At 35.3% G+C, this 20,909-nt stretch overlaps 2 protein-coding genes across 2 annotated transcripts; both read left to right on the forward strand.

The window, feature by feature from the left end:
* Positions 1 to 533: 533 nt before the first annotated feature.
* Positions 534 to 10,169, forward strand: LOC119188565 (chitinase-like protein EN03; the record flags this gene model as incomplete). Its single annotated transcript, XM_037446183.1, is given in 8 exon segments — positions 534 to 784; positions 2,569 to 2,701; positions 3,243 to 3,413; positions 5,250 to 5,418; positions 5,856 to 5,986; positions 6,969 to 7,094; positions 8,945 to 9,044; positions 9,887 to 10,169. Coding segments are annotated over 8 exon segments (1,193 nt in total), but the record flags the coding sequence as incomplete, so codon positions are not given.
* A 530-nt stretch (positions 10,170 to 10,699) lies between these two features.
* Positions 10,700 to 16,969, forward strand: LOC115441170 (kunitz-type serine protease inhibitor bitisilin-3). Its single transcript, XM_030165826.2, is given in 6 exon segments — positions 10,700 to 12,478; positions 14,019 to 14,106; positions 14,475 to 14,584; positions 16,215 to 16,247; positions 16,249 to 16,309; positions 16,822 to 16,969. Coding segments are annotated over 6 exon segments (507 nt in total). The 5' UTR covers positions 10,700 to 12,393; the 3' UTR covers positions 16,952 to 16,969.
* The last annotated feature ends 3,940 nt before the right edge of the window (positions 16,970 to 20,909 follow it).

The raw sequence follows: 20,909 nt of genomic DNA on the forward strand, positions 1-20,909 counted from the left end.
CTCAATTCTAAATGTTAACCCTGAAAACACATTGTAAGTCCCACGACAGTTTGGTGGACGACACGTTCGACTCCATTAATTGGTTAATTGACGTTTACTTTTACAATTAAAACCGATACAATTAGATAAGCGTGAGTAACGATGTTATAGATGTACTAGGTTAGATTGATTATATACGTTAAAAGGGTTAGAACGTAAGGTTCAAAATCGAATGTTAACTAATATCATCTATGTTATACGGAATTTGATAAAATATTGATCATATGTTTCTACTTTAAATGCCATGTTATAAAACTACTACCTATCTGAGAATGATGCATAGATATTCAAAACAATACTTATTATGAAACGCTAGTCTAGAGTAATTATTAAAACGGCTGCACTGATTATGAAAAGGCCTTCCTTCGTAAAAGACTGAAAGATTAATCTAAGTAGAACCACGAAGTTAATAATTGTATAATATTGTACGCAAACATATAATAGGATGTAACATTGGTTACATCATAATACAGTTGAAGGATGTATTTATCCAGCTCAAGCTCGCATGCTGCCGATGGACTTGGACCCTGCGCTGTCGTTCTGCACCCATCTCTTGTACGGATATGCTGGCATCCAGCCCGATACGTACAAGATGGTGCCTCTCAACGAGAACCTGGATGTAGACCGCGCCCACGCAAACTACCGCGCCATCACCAACTTCAAGACCAAGTATCCTGGACTCAAAGTTCTTCTGTCTGTCGGAGGTGACGCCGACACCGAAGAGGCGCAGAAGTATAACCTTCTTGTAAGTTATTTGAAGTTTTACGATTTTAATAAACTATTACAATAGTTATAAATCAATGCCAATAATAAACCAATTGTATAAGTTAATTGTTTGCATGTCAAATTATTTTATTCTGATGAGTTCAGTTGCTTATCGATACGAAGGTAGCGGTTAAGTTATTTATTAAAATATACCGTCAGTTTTATGAATTATAATGATTAAGACTTTGATAATATAATAATTATGATAGTGAGAAGCACTTTCTCAACTCTTGAAGTACTTAATTTCTAACCCCCTTATTCATAGACGTTTTTTATCTAACGACCGAGTAAGGCTGTGATAACAAGTCTGTTTCTCAGTGCTGACGGCATGGCAGTCTTCGCAGTGCGTAGACGTAGGGCCGTTGTGATTGGCTAATATTGAAATATAACAATAAAAACCAATCACAACGGCCTATGTCTATTTCTAAGTGCCGTTGGGCACTGAGAAACAGGCTTGTTATCACAGCTTTACTTCGTCCTTAGATAAAAAACGTTTATGAATAAGGGGGTAAATGTATAGAGATAGTTGGTTCTCTCTGTATGTTAATTATGACTCGTTTTTAACCGACTTCAAAAAAGGTCGTTCACAAATAGAAATTATTTTTTAAAATTTTTGTTTCATCAGAACTTTTGACTGGATAAACCGATTTTAATGTCAAAGAAAATATTGACATAACATTCAGAATTATTCTAAAAAACAGACGAGGTTTTGGTCTCTACCAATCTGCTATTGTGATGGACGAAGGAAACGAGTACCTAGTGGTAACCTAAGTAGTAACATGTGAAAACGAGGGCCGAGACTTACCTTCTCATATTTAATACTCATAAACACAGTGGACCTTAATATAACTCTATATTAGGGCTTTTATTACAAGTATTTGATCTTTTAAAACACAAATTGTGTAGCTTATGTTGAAACAACTGAAAAATATTAACATTTTAAAATATAATCTGGACTGTTTAACATAATAGCAACATTTGGGTCTTGGCAACAGTTAATGAAGGCCCCTACGGACACGAAAATAATATAGTCCATTGAAAAGTTACATTTGGGGTTGCGTTTTTTACAAAAAAATTATAAACATTTTTGTTGCAAATTAAATTCTCTACAACTTTGGTCCAGTAACTTTTGTCGTAGAACTATAAATAAAAAAGTTATAAGCAAAAATGTTAAGCAATTGCTTCATCTGTCCCAAAGCGATTCAGGATCCAAGTAATTCGCGTACAAGCCGACAACCGCGGGTTTGTGTTGTACGTATTATGAACCTTATAAACACACGTTCTGATGACGTTGCAATGGACATTGCTTAACATTGAATTTCTTAACATTTTCGCTTATAACTTTTTATTTATAGTTCTACGACAAAAGTTACTAGACCAAAGTTGTAGAGAATTTAATTTGCAACAAAAAATGTTTATAGATTTTTTTTGTCAGATAAATAGTTTAAGAGATACATCGTAAAACCATTTCAAACCAAGATGGCGGCCGTGGGACAAGGGTGGCGACCCCACAAACTTGGTTTTAGCTTAACACTGACCCCCTACACTTCTAAAAATAAAATTGCGTCCTCTAAAAACGCAAGGTAAGGCCTAAAAATGTAACATTTCAATGGACTAATAGCCAAAATGGGTTTTTTGACATTTCATTTCATTATTTACTCAATAGGAGTTTGCGATCATTAAGTTGTGTAGAGATTGTCGCCCTTGGAGTTTCATTGACTATCATAATTGACAGTGTATATTATTATAATTTGCCTTTTGTAGTTGGAATCGCCGCAAGCTCGTACCGCTTTCGTGAACTCTGGCGTCCTCCTCGCCGAACAACATGGATTTGACGGCATCGACCTCGCTTGGCAGTTCCCAAGGATTAAGCCCAAGAAGGTCCGCTCCACTTGGGGTAAGTAACAGGGCAGAAAGTTTATTAGTATTCAATTTGAATCCGTTAAGGACTGAATCTGCAATCATCTGTTAAAAGTTGTCAGTGATATACATATATTGCAACCAGAGAGAATAGAGAAGTTTATTAATTACGTACTTTATCTATACTACATACACACATTTGGTTATGTTATACTTTGTTTTATGTTGATGGAATCCCAGAGGCCCAACATTTTTTTTTAAATATATATGAAAACGTTTCATAAAAAATATAAAGTAAACCATTTAATTAAAGTCCAACATTACTACATACCTATTATGAATTTTAATAATAAAAAAGTAACAAAACGTCGAATGTATTTTTTACTATAACACGAATAAAATACCAAAACCGTGGATGGTGGGCCTTATTAGGACCGTCTAAAGCTGGCTGTTTCAAACCCGACTTGATTTTTTTTAAATACAAAGTGCACTGGTATATCCATTTGCATAATGTTTCCATATTTGTCTAGATCAGAAGAATTTACTAACTATTTTTTTCATTCCTATTTTTTATTCAGGATCTATCTGGCACGGTATCAAGAAGACCTTCGGCACAACGCCCGTTGATGACAAGGAGGCCGAGCACCGTGAAGGATTTACCGCTCTCGTCCGCGAATTGAAACAAGCGCTCAATGTTAAGCCCAACATGCAGTTAGCTGTTACTGTTCTACCAAACGTGAATGCTTCTAGTGAGTTTTCGTTTGTACTTTTCAATTTGGGATGGTTTTGTGGAATTTATTCGTCCAAATTTTAACTATTTAACCATCTCTCTGACAAGTAACTATTTATTTAATGGATACGTTTTAAATAAATGTTTTCGTAAATATCATATATTGACCAATTTTTCATGTAGATTAACATTTTTTGACCGATCTTGTAACATCAGTTTATTTAGAACACCTGTGGGTTTGTTGTTTGACAAAACTGTTTTTCCATGAAGTATTACCAATTCATAAAATTTAATTTTGAATGGTATAAAAAGTTGCATAGTTTGATGTGTCCGAAAAGCGGTTGCAGAGAATATTATAGATATAATTTAGTAAAGCTTACATTTCTCTTTCACTTTAAGTCTCATTTACACAGAGCAAATGTTATGCAACGAAAGTGTGATTTTTGAAAGGTGGTAATAAAAGTTGCCCCATCTGAATAAATGCAATAGCGAGAAAATTTGCCTCTACGTTGATAGGCAATACCCACGTGAACATATATATGTCTTTTGGCAAATATTTAGAAAAAAATATAATATGTAATATGTTCGAGAAAAGTGTTTTCGTGTAAACAGTTGTAGTGGGCGGGAAATTTGCCCGAGTGATTCTTGTATGATTAGCAAGCGATATTTAAGTTTTCATCTATGTCTAAACAGTACATTGCAATAATCTCCTGACGATTATTGCTACCGACAATTGTTCGGTCTAAATGCGGCTTTAGGAAGGCAACGTTAATTAACTGTTAATAATTAGTTTACCTATTAGTGAAATCAACTTGTCATGGTTATACGCATATACAATTTTAGTCAGGTTTCTAGCGTTAGATTTTGCTCTGAGATGAAAACGAAACATTGACAGTTCCTGACCTTTTGTATCGTATGTAATGCAAAAAGTTGAAAGCCTTTGCACGTTGTCGAACAAAAGACTGGCGGCCTGTGACACCATTCTCGATACAAAAATGGTATGACAACAGGAAAATTTATATTAGTTTAATGGTCAAATAAGGCCTCGTTATAAAAATTTAAGTTACAATTTGTCTGAATATATTGTTTAAAAAGGATATCAATATGACCTTGTTATGTGGTAGACCAAGTGCAGCTATTATCACATTGTCATAGGTACAGTATGTGGCGCATTGGTATCATCTCATTCGAGGTAATTTGATCACGTTCTGCTAAATTGTGAAGATGTCTACCTCTTATTGTTTGAGTTTATACGCAGTTTATGCCCTTACAAAGGAGAACGAGTGGTGATAAATAACAAGTATTTTTATTTATGTGAGTGTGGGGAGTGTACTAGGTCAATGTTGATAAACCTATTCTTTTGAAAAACAATTCATTGTTGCTAGTAATTTATAAATATTTTATAAATCATATACGGGTTTGATGGGTATTATTATTTTCCGATAGATAATTTAAATTTGAATAATAGGACGTAGCAGCCATAAATTACTTCTATAGATCGTATATCAGACTGCAGCAAAAAAATTCGATACGAAGGCACTCACTACTCTTCTAATCCGCATTGGGCGTGATTGGTAAATGTAAATCCAAATCTTTCCGAATGTATCTATATAGCAAGCCTGCGCTTGTTACCATGCAGCATCTATTCTTTGCTTCATGAAGCGTTTGGAAAACTAAACACATGTGACGTAATCAATAAGTGTCCTTTACCTGGTTTGGATGAGATTCCGACTTGTATAACATAGTTGAATTTATGAAATCTTTTAGGTAGAGATTTTTAATATTACTTGTAGATGACAAGCACAATTTAAGAAGTTAAAGTTGTCTTTTATTGATCAACATATTTTAATTTTAGTCTACTACGACGTGCCGGCCATTATCAACCTTGTTGATATTGTAAACATCGAGGCTTACGACTACTTCACTCCTGAACGTAACCCCAAAGAGGCGGACTACGTGTCACCCATCTACACTCCGCAGAATCGCAACCCGCTGCAGAATGTTGATGCCGCTATCAACTACTGGTAAGTCATTTTAAAAATGGGTTCTATAAAAAAAATGAGAAATAACAAGTGTGCCCAGTGTATATTGAGAGCGTTAGGTGACAGAACATAGAGAGAGGGAGCGCAGTTCAGTGCATGCTGTAATAGGGTATTTTACTATGTATAATTTTGTACACAATCCTGTATATAACAAAATAAGGTCTTTTGTGAAAACTTGAATAAAAGTTAAATAGGAAATTGAATACAAATAAATTTCAAATATTGCAATGTGCGGACATCACTCCATGTTATACTTTTTATTTCCTGATGACGTCACGTGCGCGTATTACGGCTCTTTTCTCGTTTCTTGAAACTTAACCCTTCTACCGAAATTTAGAGGGTTATTACGATTTATTATCGGATTTTAATTAATGTTTCTGTGTTAGAATTTATTTATAAGCTTAATATTTCCCATTTAGGTTGCAGAGCAATGCCCCAAGCAACAAACTCGTCCTTGGCATTGCATCTTACAGTCGCACATGGAAGCTAGATTCTGAGAGTGAAATCTCAGGAGTTCCCCCATTGCACACCGATGGCGCTGGCGAAGCTGGTATGTATATATCAATGTTACTTATGTGGGCATTCATGAGCCTCTCCTCTAATTAAATCAACCTTACCTGCTATGAGGAAGTAGGATATAATATACTACGTGATAAAGATATGTGTGATATGATTTTGTTGACACCTTATGCAGCACTAAATATTATGTTTGCACCAGTTTTACAATTTCATGAATACTTGATTGTCAATACTTATTGAGTAACATGCGAAATATTTTGTGGTAACGAGTAGTCGAATCATTGCCATAAAATAATATAAATCCAGTTTAATGTTATGCTGTTGTTGTACAGAAATAAATAAACAAGTCTTGCGATCTAAGTATTCAAGACGAATAAAACTACAAGTAAAATGTCCGAGTTTGGACATTCATTGCTTAGAACGTACAGCTCAGTAGAGTTGTACCGGTAAATAAAAGTAAATTCTATTCACATTTCTCTTTGGACTAGATGTAGCGAAGCAACTTACCAAAACTGTATGATTACTGTGCGCGGTAGATTTTGCTAAATCCTGATATTTGATGCAAACATGTGTTGTAATGTTCTAGTAAAAAGGTTTTCTGGAAATATAAATTGGTATTTTATGATGCAAATGAATTTATTAATTTTTATAAAGATACATATGAAACAATATACATATTTTTGTTCCTAGTATAGGGAAGGACATTTATTGCTACTCGGGAAGAGTGTTGAATATTTTAATGAAATATTCATGAATATTTCCTTTAGCATAGCATACATATAGCATATCTTGACTTTCCTCCATGAGTTAGTTGGTAGCTGATTAGCCTTTGAAGGCAATAAAAATGTTAAGCTAAGACAATTTGAAACTAAAAACAAAATTCAGTCTTTTCTTAGTGCAGTTGAATATTTTATTGCACAAAAACAATAAGTTTTTTGTAGTAAATATGAAACTATAAATCCCAGGAAACGACTACGATCACAAATATAGAATTTGTATTATTTCTTCATCAGGTCCTTACACAAAGATCGAAGGTCTCCTGAGCTACCCTGAAGTCTGCGCGAAGCTTATCAACCCCAACCACCAGAAGGGAATGCGTCCCCATCTTAGGAAGGTCACCGACCCCAGCAAACGATTTGGTAGGTTTTATTGTGGTTGTGGACTTTATGCTGACTTCATGTCATTCAAATACAGTTTATAACAGTTATAAGAATAAACATTTTAATTAATTGGTATCCTGGTCGTAAAGGAATCCCAAAATACTTATATGTATATTTTGGTGACATAGACTTGTCTATTGGTGACAGATGCAATCCGAAATATTTATATACCAATAAAACTGTAATTAACTGTATTTATATATTATTATTACTAGCCATACATTTTGCTTTTTTGCTATTGTAGATACAAAATTTGTGGGAATCAGTAAGCGTATTTAACTTTTCAGAAAAGGGCTTAACGAAGGAGGATGATCTTACGCCTGTTTTTGGTTGGTACTCATTTACAGTAGGCTTTTTGCTATTAACACTAAATGGTGATTGGTCCTTCACGGCTTCATAGTTCATTTCACACGGTACGGTTCTAGAATAATCTGATTAGATTAGTTGAAATACTAGGTGGCGGTTATTTTTGGGTCTTGGATAATATTTCTGAACGTCTGAAAAGATATTAAGTTTATGACTTAGTTGTCGCATTGCATTGTGGTAGAGGCTTAGTCAGTCCATAGATCCGTATGCAGACAAAGTTAAGTAATATCGCGTTATATAATTAGGGAGGCCAGTTAGCTTCATATTAGCTAAATCTGATATATGTATATACATTTAGATGGTTGAATAGCTGAGGTCGCGGACGCCAAACCACACCTTTGGCTTTAAGTTGAATCATTGATCAATCGCGTATAGATTACGTCATGTTAATTTTTAGCATTGAAGTTGCTTAAATAAAAAAAATGCATGCTGTATGGTGTGTGTTGCAAAATCCATACTTGCTTTGCACAAGCTTAGCGTAATAACTCCTAACATGCGATAAAAAATTAAAACCTTTATACGTATGTACGATACATACGTATTGCAGTTCATAATGTTGTATTTTCAAATCCAGTTGTATATTTTTGGAACCACTTTCTATGTTCAACGTGAAATAAAATATTTAAACACGTTTAATGAAACAAAAGCTATTTTGGGAACATGACGGCGTAGCGACATAATAATACCAAAAGTTCTTTTCATTGAAATTCGTCACAAAGATTTAATACGATTACAATGTGTCGATGTATTTAAAATGCGGAATTACAGGAAAAACCAGCTGGAATTTAATTTGATTGTTCAATTTTCAAATAGTTTTACTTAGTTGTGCCTGTTCCAAATGTATATGACGCTTTCATAATGTGTATTGCGCTTATTATTTGTTTTCAACGCCAACTTTGCACAAACGTTACGTTATGTATGCCCTATTTGATATAATCAAACCAATTAATATCCTAATTAACGTCCAAAGTGTGGTAATAATGCATAAACATAGCCTTTTACCATGTAATCACAATTCCGTATGATAATAAATGCAAATAGAGTCACCGACCTGCAATTGGTGTCTATGTTTTTTAAAATTCATTCGTCAGATGTTTAATAAACATCATTAATATTATGTGTTAACACTGTCTAATGTGTTTAATTATCTTTGTGTTTTATAATTGTTACATTAATTTATAAAGACTTATGACGGGTAAATTGAGGTACAAATAGAAGTAATGGCGCATATGTTATAATATTTTTAGCATTCATTCACGGTGATTATTTTTTAAAAATAATAATAAAAGATACGCAATATTTTAGTATATTTATAGACATTTATTGAACTTGGTCGATTAAATAAGTAATGAACCCATCAAAAACTGTTGGTTAGACGGAATTCACAACGATATCACGGAATGTTATACCTTGTTAGCTGTAGGGAGATAAAACGAATAAAATATAACGAGAATATGTTGCAGGCACATACGCCTTCAGACTCCCCGACGACAGCGGCGAAGGCGGTATGTGGGTGTCTTACGAAGACCCCGACACCGCGGGACAGAAAGCATCATACGTCACGTAAGTTGAATTTCCTTTTCCATTAAAATTAATTATCCCAACAGCTTATTACACGTTAATGATAACAATGAACTAATCAAAATAACTCATCCGTAAGCATCACACTTTATTGTGATTCGATTGCAGAGGATCCGACGGTAGCGTTAAGCGTTTACATAGGAATTGCCCTAAAGATATTATACAGATAGCAATTAAACACAAACAACTCTCAAATATAAACTAAGTGAAATGTGATTCGTCATATATATACTTACATATGAGTACTTACCTGATATTATGTCCTAATAGATTTTCTTTCAACGAGTGTATAAGTAGTACCAGAATATGATATAATATCATGATTATTTTTTTTGTTATTGTACTCTGAATATTTATATTTTCAGCCAAGATAAATTTTATTTCTCTATCTACCCTAACAATTGTAATGTGGGGTTGATGCAATCAATTTCGTTGATCATTTCTTGGAACGCGTGAGAAATTTCCGAGATTTTTTTCATTGTATAAAAACAAATAATAAAACATTGGGAAAATTTCGTAACGAATATTTTAAAATTCTATACTGTGTAGTAGTTAACCAAAAGTTGTAAATGAGTTATCGATTGTTTTTCACAAACGTTTTAACTACAATTGAGTCGGAATAATTTTTCACACATTGAAAATCTGATTGTCTATTCTTGCTTTTAGGTTTGAAAAGCTAGCGAATACCAACGCTAAATGATAGTTATAGTTAAAGACATTTTGTAAACAGCTACAAATGAAAGTTTGGATATTAAACCGCAAAAGAAAGTATTTTTCGTCATAATGCTTTATGTTGGACGATAATATAATTTTTATTTTTACAGATCAAAGAACCTCGGCGGTATTTCAATCAATGACCTCTCCATGGACGATTTCCGTGGTCTCTGCACCGGTGACAAGTACCCCATCCTGAGGGCTGCCAAATACCGTCTCTAAATACTATTATTTATAGATATAGTTATCACTTATCTCGTAGATTGTATAATTACTCCTATGTCCAATGGGAACCATTAGTAAGGTTACTTGTTTACAATTTTGAATTATAAAGAAGTTATTTAAACGATTAATTCTGATGCAATAGAACATTAAACAATTTATACTAAAATATTTAAGTTGTTTTATTTTCCACATCATGGGATGAAATACACATTGCGAAAAGCGGGTGCCCTAGTTGCACTGCCTATCAAATACGGACAAAAAGGTTTGATACGTGTTTGTTTTATTAATTGAAAATGTTGGCTTGATTCAGTGGCTGTTTTATTGGACGGAGAGGTCATCTGTGTGATTAAAAAGTCGCGCAACATTGTAGGTATTTCTATTGCGATTTATAAGATAGTGGACCCCTTGAGGTCATCGATGATAAGCAACACTTTCAACGTGGCCATGGTCGTATTCCCAGGAAAAGTATAAATATACGAATGCATTTAAAACAATGGCTTCCTAAGTATGTTCTGTACCGCTAGTAGGAATTTAAGTGTATTCCTATGGAGTAGGTTTACGCGTTTCCCTATAGTTGTTTGACAATGTCATACTTTAAAAAAATAAATTTGTGCTGCCGTTTCCGACACATTTTAAGTTTATAATAATATATAAATTCATCATCATCATCATCATCATCATCATCATTAGCCACAAGATGTCGTATAATATCAGCCCTGTATTATATACTGTCCCACTGTTGGGCACGGTCCTCGTCTACTACTAAGAGGACTTAGGCCACTACGCTGGTCTAGTGTGGATTGGTAGACTTCATTCATCCCCAAAATTGCTATTAAGAACTTCTGAGGTTTGCAGGTTTTCCTTGATTGTTAAAGTAAGCAATAATTCAAAAAGAATACGCATATAATTCTATTTTCCAAAGGCAGATGTGAGTGCTCTTGGGATTTGAACCTGCTGACATTCGTCTCGGCAGTCTGTCCCCGACCCATTTAGGCTATCGCCGCTTGCATTTTTAAGTTTATCATTACATAATTTACTATTTAAAGTTTCCATGCGACCAACATTCATGCCTCAGAACAATAACTAAAGCCGTGGTCTGTGGTTCATGCCGTATGTTAGTAGCTAATACGCTCACAGGGCGCTTTTTAAATTTCATAAAAAAAAAAAACTATAAAATGCGTAAATTCGTGCGGGTACTGATCTTGTTTATATTCGAGCATCCTGTATCTAATTTGCATATTTCTCTGAGATATTTTATTTTTGGATATCTACCTATGCGATATTCTTTGGAATGTGAAGCATAGAGAAATCATAATTACTTATAATTGTATTTGATGATCTTTGATATGAAGTATGTCAAATGTCCTCAGACAAATTTCCATAATCTTTATTCTTGCTTTCTTCTCTTTGTTGTCAATAGTTACATATGCGGTTAATATTATTGTCATCCGTATATTTGATTTCACCATGATAAAGCGCCAGATAAACCTATTACATAAGAAATCATTTAATTTATTCTTGTCAAATATTGTATTTGCTCACACGAAGACATGTCCCGCGACAAGACAAACCAACGTATGCGCCGGCTCCGACGGAACGTCTGCTCTAAAGAAACCAGATTTTAAACGCGCGGAAAAATCAGCCCCATGCCGTTTCGGCTTTATACCTAATGAGTGGTTCCAATTCTTCTACCCCAAGACTGGTGTAACAGGCCCATACTTATTTGGCATTGCACTTATCAACTATTTATTGAGTAAAGAGAAATATATACTTGAACATGAGTATTACAGTGGTCTATCAATAGCTTTAATTTTGTATTTAGCCACGACAAGACTTGGTCCTGCATTTGGCGCTAGCCTTGATGCACAAGTGGAAGAAGTACATGCTGCATTAGAGAAAACAAGACAGGATGAAATAGACATGTATGAAAATATTATAAAATCTTCGAAGGAAGCTCAATGGAGAGCAGAAGGGCAGAAATTATTAATTGATGCAAAGAAAGAGTGTATACAAATTCAGTTGGAAGCAGCGTATCGTGCACGAGTAATGGAAGTGTATTATACGCTTAAGGGAAAGATGGATTATCATGCGAAGAAATACATCATCGAGAGACGTGTAGAACAGACAGTTCTTGTTGACTGGGTTATGGAAAATGTCTATAAATCTATACCTGCTGAGTATCGAAAGCAGTCGCTGCAAGAAGCGATACAACGTTTGGCTTCCGCTCCGCCCTTGAAGGGGAGATATTCTTAAAAATATCGACTAGGTACATTGGTAGGGCCAAGCTTTTCTCCCTGATTGTTAAAATGCTTATTTCCAATGTTATATTATATTTGAAAAATAAATATTATGGGCAATAAAATACACGTTATTTGAAAAACATTTTCTTATCATGTTCGCTGTACCCTTTACAGTATTTTTATATTTTCAAATAATATGTTTCGACGTGAAAGGCATAGTTGCACAACAAATACGTGGTGAGTTAAATTTAGGTTTATATGGGCTGCTACAAGTTAGGTGTTAAGTATTACGTTATGTAAATATAATGTATTTTACACTACATTGCAGAAATAAATTATAAGTAATTTAATTAGTCTATCCTCTTTCAGGGTTAATATATATTTATGTCGGAAGCATTGCAATTCTATTCGTACATGTTCATTATTGAGATGGTTACAATAGTAGCGATTGACATAGGGGACAATAGAAAACAATTGTTACGTGCCGCTATCCTAGCCGATGACATCGGGCGTTTCCGGAAGTATTCGGCTGCGCGGGCAGGCTGGCAGAAGAGAAGATATGTCACGCGGCGACTATTCGATTATTATTCTCTCTGGCTGGACGTTGTCAAAAGAATGTCTAAAATTGTATTCTGTAATTATTTTGCTAATATAATGTTTACTGTAAAAGAGCGTTTTACATTCAGAAGTGGGATTATACAAATGATAATTTGAAGTTACATTGAATTCGAATGTGAAGAGAACTATCGGAATAAATCTGTGATGAATCATTGAATGCCAAAATTAAAATTTCCAGATTCTCAGATTTTTAGTTACCATGGCAACGTCTACGTCTGTTGAAGTAAATATGTTGGGAATGCATATGGAATTGATGTCTGCACATTAGTACGATTAAAGACATTCATAACAAAAACTTCTTTATGCCTGCTGCTTGGCTCACTGGAGAGGGTGTTTTCTTAGAAACTAAATCATTGGAGACAGGAATGACTGGAGTCATGTGAAGTCAAATTAGTGGCGCAACACTTCAGGCTGACAATGCGAACGTGCGTAACTGTTTATTTTATTTAATCTGATCTGTCTGTGGCCGTGAGCCTTTTGATAATATTCTATCTGCAGCCGTGACCATTTTGATCATATTCTGTCTGTAGCAATGACCATTCTGGTCATATTCTGTCTGTAACCATGAGCATTCTGATCATATTTTGTCTGTAATCATGAGCATTCTGATCATATTCTGTCTGTAGCCATGAGCATTCTGGTCATATTCTGTCTGTGACCATGAACATATTCTGTCATTCATTGTCTGTGATCATATTCTGTCTGTAGTCATGAGCATTCTGATCATATTCTGTGTGCAGACAAGAGCATTCTGATTTGTGTTGCTGGGCCCTATCTGTTTAAAATATAGGTACCCAATTCAGTTCTATTTTCTCAAATTTATTTTTGTGAATACCTTACGGTATTCACTTTGCAGGATGGCCGATGTTACGTGCCGCTATCCTAGCCGATGACATCGGGCGTTTCCGGAAGTATTCGGCTGCGCGGGCAGGCTGGCAGAAGAGAAGATATGTCACGCGGCGACTATTCGATTATTATTCTCTCTGGCTGGACGTTGTCAAAAGAATGTCTAAAATTGTATTCTGTAATTATTTTGCTAATATAATGTTTACTGTAAAAAGAGCGTTTTACACAATAGCCTAAATAGATACAATAGGTATTATTGCTCGTAATTACCGCTGTCGAGTTTGTCTTATGCAGATGCACGTCTTGCTTCCAGACAACATAAGCGATTACGACTGGAGTGTGTGGTGCAAATTTCAGCCTAATGGTTTCGATTGTACCGACGGGGAGCCTTTGCAACCGAAGTACTGCAAGCATTTATTTATCTTTGTTATGGTTAAAGCCACGAATAATACATGATTCACTTCTGGCAACCAATGGAAGGGAAAACGCGTGAGGCTAAGGAATTTGTTATTTAAAAAACGTTTCTTTAAATTTTTATAATCCCTATGGCGTGCTATATTGTTTATTTACTGTGATGAGCCGCGAGCATTAATTCCTTAATTTACAATGCCTCAATAATAGGGCACCTATATCTAGTATTTCAGATTTTTTTTAACTTAATGCGCTATATGACGGTGGTTTATGGAACATTTGCTTTAAAAGCATTCGTAATCCTTTAAATATCCATCGCTTTGTCCATTGGGCTTATAAAATATGATATAAATTTTAGATTTTATTACGACGTAAAAATGGAGGATTGTAAAACGTTTACATTTGGTCTGTGCGGTAAGAGCAAAAATCACTTCGAAACGAGAAATGAATGTCGCGACCGTTGTCAAGGTGAGTGAAAAAATCAGGAATAACGATTTTCAGTTACAATCCTTTGTATATTTGCATTTAGTAGCTTTTAAGAATGATGTTGATCCTTGGATTTGGACCAAGAAATATTATGAAAATTATACCAAATAATATTATATTAACTACAGTTACCAATAATATAGAATTACTATTTTGAGTCCTTGAAAGTATTTGGAATATTACAAACGTAGGAATATGCCTCATTATCTGTTACGTATTAAAGTATATTACCAATTAGTTTGAAAGGTGTTTATGATCATTTTATTATATATTTTTTTAAATTCCATAGTGTTAATCCAAAAAATACATTTTCTTCGCATCGTTTCTCAGTATTAAAATACATATTGCAAACTTTAATGGTTGGCATTATCAATATTCTAAAAACTAAAGTAAAAATCATTTAAAACTTGTTTAAAACTTTGCGACACGTCATCAATATTGATGTGTATTTTAAGTTTTAAATCTAAAACTATAATTAACCAATTGACTTGAACATTGAAATTAAACTAATTTTCGGATTCTATCGCGGTGCTAGTATTTTATTTTCTCCGACGTTTCAAAGACTGCAGCCTTCATGATCACGGGGGGACTGAGGTGTTGTTCATCCGTAAAGTCAAAGTTACAATATCTACCTACATTTTACAATTATACAACTTTTTAAATTTTAGCTGTTGGTGGTCCGATCTACGCAGAATGAGCTCACAGTGTCTTGAAGTCTGGCAGCCGGTCTTTTGGGTTCCGATTTAATTAAATGTAGAACTGGATCCCAGGCTTGTGCAAGCTTCCAACCATCTTCCCTATTGAAATTAGGATGTTTTTTATTTCAATAGCCTCGCGAATCATCCTAGGCAGGAATCGGTGTTCTTTGGCGAGGATTTGTGGCTTGTCTAGTCGCAGATAATGATTGGCGCCTCCTTCAGAGTGTTCAGCGACTGCAGACTTCGTCGAGCGTCGAATACGTCAGCTATATGTTCTTTTAAAAGAACATATAGCTGACCACCAACAGCTAAAATTTAAAAAATTTAAAAAAGTTGTATAATTGTAAAATGTAGGTAGATATTGTAACTTTGACTTTACGGATGAACAACACCTCAGTCCCCCGTGACCATGAAGGCTGCAAAGTCTTCGAAACGTCGGGAGAAAATAAAATACTAGCACCGCGATAGAATCCGAAAATTAGTTTAATTTCAATGTCTAACATTCGCGTAAACATAAGAAATCATTATGCAATTGACTTGAACTTGACAAATTCTTTTGAGTTATTTGCTAAGCGCACGACATAGTTGTAATAATAGTAATATCAGCTCTGCATTATAATGTCCCACAGCTGGGCACAGGCCTCCTCTACTTAAGAGAGGGATTAGACTTCAATAACCTCTCTTCAAAATTCCTATAGAGAACTTTTTAGGTATCCTCTCGATGTTTCCTTTCACCTTTAAAGCAAGCGTTTACGTACATACAAAGAAAACCCACTTAATTTTAGAAAACTCTGAAGTTTGGGCTCTTGGGATTTGAATCTGCAGGCATTCGTCTCGAAAGTCCGTTCCATACCCAACTAGGCTATCCCGGCTTAACTTAACATAGCTTCTTGTTCATTATCTTCGATTTTCAGAAATTGGCCTACACGAAGCAAGAGCAAATGTTTCCGGAAAAGATATATTGCCGTTATCAGCCGGACTTTGGAGACTGTAATAACTACCATCCGATGTAAGTTTTGATTTGGTAAATTTGTTTTAGCACTCACTTCCGGACATTATTTACACGACCTCATACATCTTTGAGGCCTAAAGGAGTATATATTAACGAGTTATGCACTGAGGAAGGTATTCATTGTCGTTTTGTAATGCAGCATCAACATCTTAAATGTAGAAAATAAGGTCTACAGCCGCTAGTATAAAGATATAATCACTTCGGCTGCGAATACTGAGTTTAGGTGAAGTAATCATTTTTGTCACTTCTGGTGCAAGAATGCCAATAACAGATAAAGTATTGGCATCGTCTTGGCCGTAAGCAGATTAGTTCTTAAGTTAATTATAATGTGGGTACGTACCATACCTATATTATTTGAGAGGCGCGATTTAAGGTTCCATGGTACATACTAGGATTACTAAGAATATATTAGGATTACAAAGAAAAAATTGAGGCAGGGCTTCAAGGGCATTATGCAACGTTTGCAGAATAAAAATTCTATAATTTTTTTTTAATTTCTTCATTTTCAGGTTTTATTTTGACATAACGCAACGCTTCTGCAGAGGCTTCTCGTACAGCGGTTGCGGAGGCAACTTGAACAGATTTCCCAATGCTCAAATATGTACTGCCGTATGCGCAGGCGCAGTAGAGTATTATTAAATAATTTTGCTTTCTAAATGCTTTGTTGTTCTGCTCAAGTCCCTATTCAGTTTGAAGTTTTTGCCTTTCTTGCTAACGAAATATTAGTTTAAAAATTATAGGTATGTTATATAGGATGAAACCACTTTGCATTTAATATACTAAATATTAGTTGTGCCTGGTGCTTTAAACTACTGTCGATTTTGCAAGAAAAGATGCATTTCGGTTTTAGGCTTAGGTACTTATACTTGGCTGGGGGCCGTCCGCCCTTAGTGTACGTTGTGCACATCTCGCACATTGTGATGACCCCGAGATGGACGGCAGCGTGGAAGGTAGGCCTCATGCTGCCGTTGACGCCGAGAGCGTCCTTCGGTTACGACTGCGGACGAAAACTTAAACATTTCAGTCAGAGGAAGCCCACAGTCGTCCCTAATGCGCCGAAGACGGCCACCGCGGAGTTTTAGTTGGTATGCCGTGCGTGTATATGAGTTAGGGACTCGGCCCGGCGGTCACCCGAAGGTCAAGATCAAATCCGGGTGGCTCAACGCCGGGCCGTAAGGCAGTGATCCCAACATAACCGCTCAGTCGCCCCCCCCGAAGGCTCGGCGGTAGTCATAAGGCACTTTCTCCGCGAAAACAAAAAAAAAAAAAAAAGGTACTTATACTTAATTTTTAGGTAATATAACGTTTTTTTGCATATTATGAAAGAAGATCTTATAATTTATTTAGTTGTTTGTTTGTATAGATATGTTATAACTAAAATATTCGAGTAATTGTCTAGGCAATATTTATGTTGCGCCTGCCACGCACAACGAGCAAAGTTTTCTATCTACGTCGTACCTATTACAAAAAATATAAAGCTATTTACAATCTTGCCACTTAAAATAAATGTCACAATATTGATCAACTTTATCATACGTATTATATTACTCTTTTATACTTGCCGATTAAGTTATAAAATTATAAAATTTTATTTGAAGATCGATTTCGTATAGTGACTCTCTGTAAAATATGCCGTGTTTATTTTGATAATTACAGGCTAACTGTGAAGTTTAACTAACTTCGCGGCTAGTCGCAAAGCTAGAACAAAGTCTAGTAATCAATAACTGCGGATAGAACCGCAAATGGATCGTAAACGAGGGTATTCAACAAAAATCCCGTCCTGTCTCGCATCCTCATTCGTTTCATTAATGGCCAGCTCGCACGTTTTCTAGCGTTGCGTCGGTTAACGTATCACCGGAGTGTCTGTTTAAATCTTTGCGGACTTTTGTAAAACCGTTTTATTTTTTATTTAAAGATTTGTAAAACAATATATTTTCAAAAGAAAGACAAGAAAGTGGTGATGTTAGAGCAGCTTCAGGCTGAGGCCACCACACCAGGGTCGTGGAAGGTCTAAATTAATTTTTTTAAAAGGAATATAAACAATAAATATGGAATACGTATGATTGAATTATTGTGTCATTTATCTAAAAGCTATGAGTAACCCGAAAGCCTACCTTCTTGCCGACAAAATTTGTTACAAAATAAATATAAATTCAACTTACATCACAAAATTATCTTCAATATTTTCTTCGCAAACTAAATACTGGCTAAAGATAAAAGAAAGACGGAAAGTCGATGAGAAACATCGATGCGTGTTGAAAGCATTTAGCGAACAAACAATTGAACCTCTTGCAAGTTTTTAATTTAAAACAACTTTAAATTTTTCTTTAATATTTTGTATGTGGATTGCTTTTATATTATTATGTATTATATTAACATAAACAACGGGGCGAACGGTCAATCAGGTCACATGACAGCCGTAGCAGGCGCCAGGTGAAGGACAGTATGGCGTCACCCGCCCTGTGGACTGAAGGCATTTGGAAAATCTTACTATTTCACCAGCACTAATTAATCATTCTGCGTGGGTGGCGTTGCGTTGTCGTTGACGCCGTGGGCATCCTTCAGTGAGCGGGAATCTCTCGGCCCTCACAATTGAAGACGTACCGCACCAGACGGCCTCGCGAAGGGCGGTAACGTAGTGCGAGTAGGCACTTCTCGCCAGAATAAATCGTAGCCGACCTTAATGCGTCGAGGAAGGTCACTGCGGAGCTTTAGTTGGTATTGCCGTATACCAGGTCACAATTCCGGTGACCTTAGCATAATCATTCAGTCGTTACTTCAGGGCGGGCGATAATGGTAAAGTGTCCATATTCTTCGCAAAATCAAAAATAGTGTCGCTTGATCGTAAATGTAGTGGTAGGGTACCAGATAGGCTTTGCGTTTGAATGTCGCGTATTCCAGAATCTATACTAATTATAACACTTATATGATCCAAAATAGATTGCTTTCGAGAATACAACGAGAAGCGTTTTAGAGTCAGCTGATGTTCACTGGATATGACCGGCCGATGTAATTCTGGTTACAATCAAGCGACGCAATGAATTTAGGTGCAGGACATTATTTAATCTACATTTTAGGATAGTCAGTATACATTCAATATAGTCAATGTCTAAGAAAGTAAACACCGCTTCTCATTTACGATTTTATACTATCGTCCGTGCGTTAGATAGAAGATTGTGTGTAGCATAAATTCTTATCGTGAAAAGATTTAAACAAGGTAATAGAAATATATTAAATAAAAGCAAAGTACATGAGAACGTACAACGAAAAACAAACTCTGGCACTAACACCGTCACACGGTATACTACGACAGAATTCCTTGCCTGAAATTATCGAGACCGTCGCCGCGATAATTTTGGTAGTTGTACAGAAACTTAATTTTCTCGTAGTGGTAGTATACGTTGAAGCTGCAACTACATTATTTTATGTTCTGTTTGAAGATTTTGAATGACCTATTTGCTGACATTGCTATTGAAAGCCCATTTATATGTCTTATCGTTGTTGTGTTCTGGTTAGGTTAGGTAGTATATTTACTTTATAAGGCTGAGGATTAGATATGAAAAGTAAACTGAGAAGATATATTTTAATGTCGACGGTGAAGAACGTAGTGCTCCGGCACGAAGTGTTGTAGTTAATAGTTTTGGAGGGCACTGCACTGTGAGCAGTTAACTCGTGTTATCATTTAAATACATAAACAAAATTAAATTGCACATTTTTAGTTAAGCGTATGTAGTATGCAAGTATTGTCGAAATTTTGTTAGAAAGTGTAATAATAGTATTTGGTTTAGTTTAGTGGGTTAATAGAAGGGGCAGTGACGAGACAATAGTCGTACGAAAATAGACTAGTAAAATAATATCAATGTCTATTTATTTAGATTGTATAATAAACAATCTCTATTGCAGTGGACACCATTTGTAGCGCTTTTAAAGAGACTAGTTTTTTTATTATTATGCCGGTTATTTATTTGATGTAACATTTTTGAATTGTCTTTCAAAAGTTTTGTGTGTAGTAACGCCTTGTGTTTTTCACCGACTTATCAAACGTAATAATTTTATGCACAAGCTAGTATGAGTAACATCATCATAATTTTAGTTACTAATGACTGGGTAATTAGCATGTCGGTCAGCTGAAGTTTAATAATCGCTACCACCTACGACCGCCCACATTATGGACGAAATTTTGTTGCGTCCTCGTTCCTTAAAGGGGAATTGTGTAAGGAAGATGGTTCGGGCTTAGAAAGTGATGTTTTATTGTTTTTATCTCAAGCAATAGCAGCAAAGCACTACGGTCGAGCCGGCTAACGTTGAGTAATCAAGAATTGTTAGAACTGCCTAATAATTGAGGATGTTTATCGTTCCTTAATAAAACGTGTTCGGGGCGTAAATGTACGTAATGAATATTACAATAATTGTAGCAATGTGGGTGTTTGTTATTATAGCTTTACCAATTCTGAAAGGCTGATCAGGGAGGTTAAGATTTATATCTTCCAGTTTGTATCCTGATTGATTTATTATATTAGAAACTTTTCACCTAGTGTCATATATATATGATTATCAGCATTTATTCCTATCCTATTCCAAATTGATTTGTTATGAA

The sequence above is a fragment of the Manduca sexta genome, unplaced genomic scaffold, assembly GCF_014839805.1.
Source record: "Manduca sexta isolate Smith_Timp_Sample1 unplaced genomic scaffold, JHU_Msex_v1.0 HiC_scaffold_2686, whole genome shotgun sequence".
In the NCBI taxonomy this organism is placed as follows: Eukaryota; Metazoa; Arthropoda; class Insecta; order Lepidoptera; family Sphingidae; genus Manduca; species Manduca sexta.